This window comes from Orycteropus afer, unplaced genomic scaffold, assembly GCF_000298275.1.
Source record: "Orycteropus afer afer isolate SDZICR_OR568_19922 unplaced genomic scaffold, OryAfe1.0 scaffold00058, whole genome shotgun sequence".
Classification (NCBI taxonomy): domain Eukaryota; kingdom Metazoa; phylum Chordata; class Mammalia; order Tubulidentata; family Orycteropodidae; genus Orycteropus; species Orycteropus afer.
The window spans coordinates 13,194,580-13,206,778 of record NW_006921645.1 but is presented as its reverse complement, the minus strand read 5'-3'; the positions used below and the strand labels follow the sequence as shown (position 1 = coordinate 13,206,778).

At 38.5% G+C, this 12,199-nt stretch overlaps 1 protein-coding gene across 1 annotated transcript in view; it reads left to right on the top strand.

Moving 5' to 3' along the window:
• Window positions 1–12,199, top strand: part of DTNB (dystrobrevin beta) — a 511,730-nt gene that overhangs the window by 215,420 nt on the left and 284,111 nt on the right. Inside the window, exon 8 of the mRNA XM_042780738.1 lies at window positions 6,275–6,399. Within this exon, the coding sequence (XP_042636672.1) occupies window positions 6,275–6,399 (125 nt within the window). The remainder of the gene's footprint in view (window positions 1–6,274; window positions 6,400–12,199) is intronic.

The window sequence follows — 12,199 nt, the reverse complement described above, 5'->3', positions numbered from 1 at the left end:
AAAGTATATGTGAACTGCTGTATGAAAAGTGAATTTACTCTGTAAATCTTCACCCAAATCCTAATAAAATAAATAAATAAATAAATAAAAATAAATTATGGTGTTGGCAGACGATATTGAATATACCCACCAGCCACTACTTGGAAGGAATGTTGGGCAATCTACTTCCGTAGTGATACTGCCTCGGAAGCCCAAGGAGGGATCGCTATGAGTCAGATCCGACTCCACGGCAGAGATGGACTGCCAGAAGAGTGAACAAATATGTCTTGGAAGAAGTAGAGCCAGAATGCGCCTTAGAAGCAAGGATGGTGACACTTAATCTCACGTATTTTGGACATGATATCAGGAGGGACCAGTTACTGGAGAAGGACATCACGCTTGCTGAAGTGGAGGGTCAATGAAAGAGAGGAAGACCCTCAAAGAGATGGATTGACGCAGTGGCTGCAACAGGCAACCCTGTATAACACTATGCCAAAGACAGGAAGAAGCGTTTCACAGGAGAAGAAACACAAATAAGCATTTGAAAAGATGCTCAGTCGTTATAATAATCAAGGAATTGCAAATTAAAGCTGCAGTGAAATACCATTTATCACCATCAGATTGGCAAATGTTAAAATGTCTGGCAATACGAAGGATTGGCCAGAACGTGGAATTATAAGAACTCTCTGACACAGCTGATGATAGTAGACATTAGTGTAACTACTTTGTAAACACAAGCTGGCAGTGCCTAGGAAAATTGAATGTGCATGACCATATGACCCAGTAATTCCACTCTTAGGAAATGTTTACATGTGGCCACTAAGAGACATGGACAGGAAAGTTTATAGCAGTGTTAGGAGGAGTAGGGAAAAATAGAAACAACTGAAGTATTCATTAGAAGTAGCATGGATTCATAAATCATGATGTGATTAAGCAATGAAATACAATTCAGCAGTGAAAAATGAATAAATTACAGTTATATATATCACCATGGATGAATGGTAATAATTTTGAGTGAAGAAAGAAGTTACAGAAGAATATATATATATATATATATATATATGTTTTAAATTCAACATATAGAAAAAAATGAATTATTTATACATAATTACTAGATTAATAAAATCAAGCAAATGATTAATAATATGTAATCCAGGACAGTGATTACCATGAAAGGAACTCAGGTAATGGGGAGGGGTACCTTCTGATGAAGGTCCACAGGGAGGCTTCAAAGTGACTGTAATGTATTTCTCAAACCACAGTAGTGGGTGGGTGAGTGTTTTACTATTTTTTAAGCTGTACATACATGTTTTATACAGTCTTTGGAGCATTTTACTCTGTGTCTGTGTATATTGCTCTGTTAGTTGCCATCAAGTCAACTCTGACTCACAACAGCCTTTATACAGAATGACATGTTGCCCAGCCCTGTGTCATCCTCATGGTTGCCAGCATATTTGAGCCCATAATTGTGGCTGTTGCACCAGTTCATTTCACTGAGGGCCCCCCACACCCTTATTGGCCCTCTACTTCACCAAGTAAGATGTTCTTTTCTGGCAGTTGATCCCTCCTGATGTGTCTGCAGGAAGGAAGAGTCAGAGTGTTTTGTTATAATCCATAAGGTTTTCATTGGCTAATTTTTAGAAGTGAACTGCCAGGCCTTTCCTCCTAGTCTAAGTGTGAAAGCACAACTGAAAGTTGTCCACCATGAGTAATCCTGCTGGTATTTGATATACTGGTGCCATAGCTTCTAGCTTCATAATACTACAACAAACTCACAGATTGCATATATATGCATATACAAAAAACCAAACTCACTGCCATTGAGTTGATTCTGACTCATAGTGACCCTATTGGTTTTCTGAGGCTATAAATTTTTACAGAAGTAGATTGCCCCATCATCATTCCACGGAGTAGCTGGTGGTTTGAACCACTGACCTTCTGGTTAACAGCCAAATGTCTTATTCATGCCACCAGAGCTCCTATATATGTATGTGTGTGTGTGTGTAAATACATATATATACACACACACGTGTATATGTGTGTGTAATATACATGTATCTGTATATGTGTGTGTATATATATTTATACACACACACATACATATATATCCCAAAAGGAAGAAAATGTAACCTTAGAATGTGTAGCAGGTAATAGGAAATGTTTTGAAATTATGTTAAAAAAAACCTCACTGCTATCAAGTCGACTCTGACTCATGGTGACCTCATGTGTCAGAGTAGAACTGTGCTCTAGGGTTTCCAGTGTCTGGTTTTTCACATGTAGATTGTCAGGCCTTTCTTCGAAGGTACCTCTGGATGAACTCAAACCTCTCAGTATCCGACACAGTAATGGTTTGTCCACTCAGGGACTGTAACGTGGATTTGGGGCAAGGGTAAACAACCCTCTGCCGTCGTGTTGGGTCTAACTCATGGTGACCCCTCCTTGGGTTTCCAAGGTGGTATTTCTATGGAAGTAGATTGCCCAGTCTTCTTTCTGAGGAGTGGCTGGTGGGTTTGAACTGTCCGCCTTCTGGTTAGCAGTCAAATGCCTTAGGTACTATGCCACCAGAGCTCCCTTAAAGTGGATTAGGGTATTAAAAATGCAAAAAGATAGAAAATCATTGCCTGAGAGCATTTGGAGATTTAATTATCTAGGTTAAGACCTCTCCATTGTATTCATTTTGCAGTGCAAAGGCACAGAGTTCTAGGAGTACCTGGGTGGTTCAAATGGTTAATGCACTTGGCTGCTAACTAAAATGTTCGAGTTTCATGCCCGCCCAGAGGCACCTTAGAAGAAAGTCCTGGTGATCCACCTCCAAAAAGTTAGCCATTGAAAACCTAGTGGAGCACAGTGCTACTCTGAAACACATGAGGTCACCATGAGTCAGAACTGACAGCGAATGGTTTACAGAGACCTGAGAGCACATCTCTGGCTTAGTAGCTTAATTGAAGTATGGGACAAACCAGTTCCTAGACTTGGATTGCTTTCTTCCTGTCTTCTTCTTTGTGTCCTTAAATATTTAGTGAGTAGCTACCACATCCTGGTCATTGTCCTGTGTGCTGAGTACACAGTAGAAGTTCATATCCTTATTTTGGCCCTTATAGGATTTTTCAAAATCACTCTTAGAAGCTTTGTTAATCTTAACCTCCTAGGCTAACTCCATATAAGAATTCACTTTAGGTCCATATCATAATTCACTCTGAGATTTATTTTTGGGATCATTTAATTACATGTTCAGACAACCTAACTGAATGCATAACTTTAAAAATTTCAGGGTAATATCCTTTTGGGTTTGGTCCTATTTCCGTAGTGATACTGCCTCAGAAACCCAAGGAGGGGTCGCTATGAGTTGGGTCTGACTCGACGGCACATAACAACAACAACAACATATATATTCATTCCTAGCTTTTTTTCCCCCTCCACACACATATCAAGCCTATCTTGATATACTTTAGTTATTTGGATTTGACCTTGATGTATGGATTTTACTTCTCTATATTTTCAAGACTTGAAATTCAATATAATCTTACACCTTGACTTAAAGCAACCAGTACTTTCAAAAACTTAACGATTATACAGCTAGAGAATATTAGGTAGCACTAAAGCAAGCATTTGTTAATCTAATAGTTGTATGGTTGTTTCCATGTTTTTATAAAATGTGGTTGTGAAACTTGTAAGCATGGTTGTTGCTTAGGATGAAGCTAAAGTAGTTTCTGTGATGATCCATCGCACATAAACTGCAGGAATTGATGGACCAGGTAGCTCTCAGATATGGAAAAAAAAAAATCATGAAATTATTACATGTTGTGGTAGTTCAATTGTATGTCAACTTAGTTAGGCCAGCTGGGCAGCTGGTTGTAGTTATTCCCCATGATGAGACTGGTAATCAGCTCCATGTTGGAATCTACTGGAGCAGCTGAATAAGTGTCTTGGGGATGTGGTCTGCTTCCAGTATATAAGGAGAAGCTTTGGGAATGGTCTGCAGCTTTTTGGCATGGTGGAGCCTGTGTGTAGCCGAGTCTTCATTTAGCAGCCTGCCATGTTTCCTGCCGATCTTGGGACAGTCTCTGGACTTAACGAGTGGCCTCCTGTGTTGTTTGGTAATATTGGGACTGTGCCATTTTATTTGTTGACCTTGGGTCTCTCAGCCTCAGCAGCCAGCAGCTGCCTGAGTGAAAAGATGCCTCTAGCTCCTACGGGCCAGGAGCAAGAAGCAGAGCTGAAGTCCAAGGTCGAGGGGCTTTCACCCAGCCCTTAGAGCTGGCACTTTGAACTCGGACTTCTAACCTCTTAAACTAAGAGAATAAACTCCTGTTTGTTAAAGCCACCCGCCTGTGGTATTTCTGTTATGAATTAAGATGTTCTCTTTGATGTCCTCTGATTGTCTTCTATTTATATCATAATTCTTAAAAAAAAAAAAAAAAGCTTATGTGGTTTGGTCAGGAAAAAGCCATCTAGAATGTTTATTTAGACAAATTTGTTTAAATAAGATATACTGTTATATGATAAGTTCTAGAAATACAAAAATAAATAAGACAGGAGATTCAATTAGAGATAGATAAATAAACTAAAAATTACAATATATCATGTTAAGTGCAACAGTGAAAATATGTGCAAGGTAAATGGGTATCATGGAAGAGGCAGTATACAATGATAAGGAAAATCTTCACAGAGGAGGTGGTACTTGCAAGGTCTTGAGAGATGAGCAGAAACTTTACAGAAAAAAGATTAGAAAAGGCAGGCCTGGGGAAGGCAAATGCCAAACTACAGAGACCTACAAGAGCGTGGCATATTGGGCAACGGTGATGGCTCATCGTTTATGCTAGTGAGAGGGAAGAGCCAGATACGAAAGCTCTTATTTGGAATATGAAGGCATTTATTTAGATGTTATTCTTTATGTGATGATCAGCGTTTGAAAGATTTTTAAGCAGAAGAGTTACATAATCTCTGGGGGCAATTGGGAAGATGGATTAGAGGGGGAAAAGCATAGTCAGATTATAGCCAATATTCAGCAAAAGAAGACTGGATAGCAAGCAGGCAGGTAGTTCAGAAGTTCTTTATCTTTGTGTGATTTGCAGGAAATCGGGTTACAGCTAAACTTTTTCCAGAATGTAATATATTGAAGGGGATAATGCTAGGTAATTTGGAGCCAATATCTAAAGTTTCTCAAGAAATTTATATTATCCAGCCTTTATTATATATATATATAAAAAAAAATCTCACTGCCCTTGAGTCAAATCTGACTCATATTAATTTAGACAATCTAATCTTAAAGGTAAACAGAATTTTGTTTACTTTGGGTTTAAATCCTACATCAAGCAGCATGTGAAAATTAAGTGGAAATGTGTTGATGAGGCACGCAGTTGCAAGCAAATTCTGTTTTCCAGTTAAAGTGGTGCTTATGGTAATAAACTGCAGAGGCCATAGAATGAAATAGTTAAACTTTCTTTGCAGCTAATATCCTGCCAAGAAAGTATCAGACAACAGTGTTTTTGAAAGAAAATTGAGTAAATAATAAAATCTCTGTATAAAGAGCCGCCTTTAAATAGGGTTTTAGAAGTGAATGTTCTACATAAGTTAATTGTGGCATATTGATTACTTTTGTGCACATTGATGATTAAATTTTAGAGTTGATAGTCTTTGGATTTGGTGAGCATTAGTCTACCTTCTAGAGAAGTAATGGTATGAAAACTTATTTTCAGCATGTCATAATTTAGAGTCATAAGTCTGAACCTGCCTGTCTTTGGATGTGAGCGTATTTGTTTCAATCTTTATGCATATCCAGCCCTTAACACCAAATATTCTGCTTCATATTTAATTTGGGAATGTTCTTTTAATAGGCCCATTTTGGGATGTGCCTTCATCAGCTAATTTGGTAAAATCCAGAAGCTGTATATTGTCAGCATTATCTTAGCCTTTTCATATTATAACCCAACAAAAAGTTCTGACTCTGGGAAATTAACTTCAGTGTATTACGAAAAAGGATCCAGAATCATCAAAAGAGGGAGTTGATGCAAAGGGTGTGTAGAAATGTTCAGAAGGCAAGTTAACATTAACTTATTAATGTGATTTCATAGAGATAAGAGAGGAACCACAGAAATGACGGGACCACAAATGATCTTGGAACAACTGCAGGTTCCTTCCTGCAGTGCTTAATAATGTAGATGAATTATCATGAAACTTGATTTTATGTGAAACAGTGTTTTCTACAGCCCTTGACACTAAATTATTTTGAAGCTCTTTTTAGTTGTTTTTGAAGATTTAATTCTTTGTTTCCTTATTTTCTGCTCTGATACAGAAATCCCCTGCGAAGAAGCTGAGCCATGCAATTAGTAAATCTTTGGGGTGCGTACCCACCAGAGAACCCCCACATCCTGTTTTTCCTGAGCAACCAGAGAAACCACTTGACCTTGCACATATAGTGTAAGTACATACCTTGCTATGGATTACATTGAAATAATGATCTTACTAAATCTTTCAGATCAAAACCAAATACCACTAATATGAGCATTTAAGCTGCTGTTTTTTCCTTTACTTTTGGAGAACGTAAACCTCAAGCTTTTCTCTCTTTAAAAATAAATAAATAACAAACAAACAAAGCCATTCTGTTGAGTCAGTTCAGATTAATACAAATATGAATACAGAAACCTAGCTTCTGATCCTGAAGCCTAAGTAGTTTAGCAGTTGACAGTAGAAACATTAATGCATTGAAGAGTGATTATTTTGCTGGTTTTAATAGAGTTACCTTCTGTTTGTGTTATCTCCCTCAAATCAGTGGGAGAAGCAATTTATTTTCTATAGCAATAATGTCCATAGGGATTTATAAAATTAGTTTAGACAATGTAGAAAGGAAAATCAACTTAATTGGAACATCAAACTCACTTGGCATAACATACTACACAAAAACATTGTTCCACATCCTACTTTGGCAAGTAGTGACTGGGAACTTAAAACCTTATAAGATGCGACAATGGGGCTCTTCTTGTCCAGAGCAAAGAACAATGAAGAAAATCAAAGACGCATGGAAACAATTAGTCCAAGGGACTGGTACACCATGCAGTCCTCAGCCTATATGATTATGAGATCAGAAGAATTGGATGGTGCCCAGCTACCAGTGTCAACCACTCAGAGGGGGATCTGTATAAGAGATCCTGGATAGAGTGGGAGACCAATGTGGAACAAAACTCAAAATCATTAAAAAAAAAAAAAAAAAAGACCAGGTTTGCTGGTCTGATAGAGCCTGGTCGAACCCCTGAGACTATGGTCCCCAGATGCCCTTCATGTCTGGAACTGAACCCACTCCTGTGACTTCCAGCCAAACAAAAGACAGGCGTATGAGGTGAACATTTAGATTAGTAGATACGCTCCTTGGAGAGAACAATCATGGGAGAATAGAAGGGCTGCTTATGCACAGGGAGTCAGTTTGGGGGGCAGGAGTGTATGGGAGGGAAGGACACAGGGAAGAGGTAACTATGGGGAGGAAGTGGGATGGAAGCTGTTGCATTGTAGGAAATTACGGTCAATGTCATGAGACAAAGTGTATGTGAACTGCTGTATGGAAAATAAATTTGCTCTGTAAACTTTCACCCAAATCACAATAAAAATTTAAGAGAAAGAAAATCAACTTAATTTGCTCTGTTTGTGTTGAGAGAAAATTAAGAATAGAATGTAAGTTAAAATAATGCTTATATATTGTTAATTGAATAGTCATGCTAAATAAGGAAAGCTACAGGATAACAAAAAAGAGAAATAGAAGGACAAAAGGAAACTTAAGGAGGAAGAGATGAAAGGATGCTTCTAAGTGGTTCTGCCACCATGAATTGATTATATTATGTTTATCGTGCTGCATAAAATTGGTATTTTTTTTTTTTTAAGCATTATTCTTATATCAGGAGGATAGAAATTTTTCTGTTGGTGTAGACATCCATTTTCCTTTTACCTACCTCTAGTGGTAAGGTGGTTTGACTACATGAGCACTTGATCTTTTTACTTTTTTTTTCTTGAATTTTTAAAATTTTAGTATTTGTTAAAATAACACATCCGTATGGATTAAAGATTGAATAATATAGAAAAGCACAAAATGAAATTCAACACATCTTTCTACACTTCATTTTGCTTTTTCTAGGTTTTAGATTATATCTGTAAATAATGTATTTCGAGCATCATTTCTTATCAGTTTTGAAAATTACTGATTTTTTTCCTGTGGTATAAAGAATTAACTTCATTGAGCAGGCTTACTGATCTGATGGAGACTATTGAAAACCCCAAGACTGTGGCCCATTGTCACCCTTCAGGCCTGGAATTGAACTGATTCCCATGGCTTCCAGCCAAACAATACAAAAAAACCAAACTCACCACCATCAAGTAAGTGGGACTCATAGCGACCCCTTCTTGGGTTTCAGAGGTGATACCTCTACGGAAGTAGATTGTCCAGTCTTCCTTCCAAGGAGTGGCTGATGGGTTTGAACTGCCAGCCTTTAGGTTAGCAGTCAGATGCCTTAGGCACTACGCCGCTAAAGCTCCCAGTCAAATAATGGGCAGGTGTATAAGGCAAACACTTACACCATGTAGGTACACTACTTAGAAAAAATTAATCATGGGAGATCAAAAGGGCAGTTTTTGCACAGGGAGATAGCTCAGAGGGTGGTAATGCATAGGAAAGAAGAACACAGGGAAAAGGTAACTACAGGGAGGAAGTATGAAGAGAGCTGTTACAATCTAAGGATTGCAATCAATGTCATGAAACAAAATGTGTATGAGCTGTTGTCTGGAAAATAAATTTTTTCTGTAAACTTTTACCCAAATCACAATTAAAGAAAAGAGAGAGAAAAAAGAATTAACCTTACTTGTAACTCCATTTCCAACCCATCTTTGTTTTTTACAATTATATTAACACTTTTTAGTTGGTTACCTTTGTAATTTTAAATAATATTCTTAAACTTCTATTTCTTCTAACTTCTGCTAGCTGAGGAAATGAGTATCTTCTACTCCTTTGCCTCCTAATTTCTGTCATCTATACCATTATTTTTACATTGTCAAAGCTAATATTTTTATTCATAAAAGGTATACATGGACCTCGTGTGATGGAATACACAGGAATCAAGTTGAAGCCCCTCAGCCTTGGGCTTCAGCTCTGCCTCCAGCTCCCAGCCCACTGAAGCTAGAGGCTTTTCTTCACTTAGACAGAGGCTGGCTGCTGAGGCTGACAAGCCCAAGGTTGACAAGTAAAAGCCACAGTCCTGATGTTACCAAATCACACGGCAGGCCACTCATTCAAGTCCATTGTAAGTCCCAAAGCCTGCAGAGCATGGTAGACTGCTGAACAATGACACGGCTACACTCAGGGTCGAAACATGCCACAAGCTAGAGACCATTCCCAAAGCTGTTTCATATATACAGAAGCAGATCACATACCCAAAGGCAGCAGCTACTCAGCTGCTCACAGTAGGTTCCACCATGGAGTTGATTACCAGTCTCATCATGTGGAATACTATGTCCAGCTGCCCAGCCACTCAACCAGGCCCACCAAGTTGATGCACAGCCATAATCACCACACTTGTCTTAAATGTAGCGTAGCTGAAGTGAATGGAAGAAATGATGACGTAAAAGAGCTGAACAGAATATTTCAAAGAGTGGCTCAAAAACTTAAAGTATTATAATAAAATGTGGAAAGACCTAGACTTAGGAAAGCAAAAGTGAAGAAGATGCTTGTCATTTCTCTTTTTCTGAAGAAAAAAATTCAAGCCCCAAGTTGCAATACTGAAGGATTCTATGGGCAAAATCCACTACTCATCTGTCAGTTTGTTGTACTGTGGTGGCTTGTGTGTGGCTGTAAGGCTGGAGGTTATGCCACCGGTATTTCAAATACCAGCAGGGTCACCCACAGTGGATAGGTTTCATCAGAGCTTCCAGACTAAGACAGGCTCAGAAGAAGGAAGGGGCCTTTCACTTCTCAAAGAATTGGCTAGTGGAAACCTTATAAATAGCAGTGAAACACTTTCTGATACATTACTGGAAAACTTTATGAATAGTCCTGAAACATTGTCCAATATAGTGCCAGAAGATGAGCCCCGCAAGTCAGAAGGCACTCAAAATACGACTGGGCAAGAGATGCCTCCTCAGAGTAGAACCGACCTTAATGATGTAGATGAAGTGAAGTTTTTGAGACCTCCATTTGCTGATGTGGCACGACTCAACATGGGAAGAAACAGCTGCAAACATCCATTAATAATTGGAATGTGGAATGTATAAAGTATGAATCTAGGAATATTGGAAGCTGGCAAAATTATTTGGAACATGTAAAAATTAATATCCTGGGCATTAGTGCTTGGAAGGAGGATTGGGCAATCTACTTCCGTAGTGATACTGCCTCGGAAACCCAAGGAGAGGTTGCTGTGAGTCAGGTCCCACTCGATGGCACATAACAACAACAACAACAACAGGCATTAGAGAGTTGAAATGGATTGAATTTGGCCATTTTGAATCCGACAACCGTATGATCTATTATGCCGGGAATGACAAATTGAAGAGGAATGGCATGGCATTCGTCATCACAAAGAATGTTTCAAGATCTATCCTGAAGTACAGTGCTGTCAGTGATAGGATAATATCCATATGCCTACAAGGAAGACCGGTTAATACTACTGTTGTTCAAATTTACACACCGACCACAAAAGCCCAAATGAGGCTATTGAAGATTTTTTATCAGCTTTTGGAGAATGAAATTGAACAAACATGCAATCAAGATGTGTTGATTATTGTTGGTTATTGTAATGCAAAAGTTGGAAACAAATAAGAATCATCGGTAGTTGGAAAATATGGCCTTGATGATAGAAATGCTGCTGGAGATCACATGATAGAATTTTGCAAGACCAATGACTTATTCATTGCATATACCTTTTAGAATAACACAAACAATGGCTATACATGTGGACTTCACCAGATGGAGTAGACAGCAATCAGATCTACTACATCTGTGGAAAGAGGCAATGGAGAAGCCCAATATCTTTAGCCATAACAAGGCCAGGAGCTGACTATGGACCAGACCATCAGTTGCTCATTTGCAAGTTCAACCTGAAGTTGAAGACAATTAAAAGAAGTCCAGGAGAGCAAAAAATATGACCTTGATTATATCCCTCCTGAATTTAGAGAATGTCTAAAGAATAGATTTGATGCATTGAACACCAATGACCAAACACTAGAGGAACTGTGGCATGACATGAAGAACAACATCCATGAAGAAAGCAAAAGGTCATTAAAAAGACAGGAAAGGAAGAAAAGGCCAAAATGGATGTCAGAAGAGACTCTGAAATTTGCTCTTGAATGGAGAGTAGCTAAAGCAAATGAAAGAAATGACAAGAGAGCTGAACAGAAGATTTCAAAGAGCCACTTGAGAAGACAAAGTCAGTGATTATAATGAAATGTGCAGAGACCTGGAGTTAGAAAACCAAAAGGGAAGACCACACTGAGCATTTCTGAAGCTTAAAGAACTGAAGAAAATAATTAAGCCTCAAGTTGCAATATTGAAAGGTTCTATGGGCAAAATATTGAATGATGCAGGAAACATGAAAAGAAGATGGAAGGAATACACAGAGTCACTGTACCAAAAAGAACTGGTCGATGTTCATCCATTTCAGGAGGTGGTGTATGATCAAGAACCAATGGTACTGAAGGAAGAAGTTGAAGCTGCACTGAAGGAATTGACAAAGAACAAGGCTCCAGGAACTGATGGAAAACTCTTGAGATGTTTCAACAAATGGATGCCATGCTGGAGGTACTTACTTGGCTATGCCAAGAAGTTTGGAAGACAACTACTAGTCCAACTGACTGGAAGACATCCATATTTGTCCCCATTCCAAAGAGAGGTGATTCCCACAAAATGTGGAAATTATTAAACAGTATCATTGATATCACACCCAAGTAAAATTTTTCTGAAGATAACTCAAAAATGGTTGCAGCAGTATATTTACAGCTTCTAGAAATGCAAGATGGATTCAGAAGAGGACGTGGAACAAGGGATATCATTGCGGATGTCAGATGGATCTTGGCTGAAAGCAAAGAATACCAGAAAGATGTTTACTTTGAGTATGCAAAAGCACTCAGTTGTGTGGATCTTAACACATTATGGATGACACTGAAAAGAATGGGAGTTCCAGAACACTTGATTGTGCTCATCAGGAGCCTGTACATAGACCAGGAGGCTGTCGTTCAAACACAACAAGGG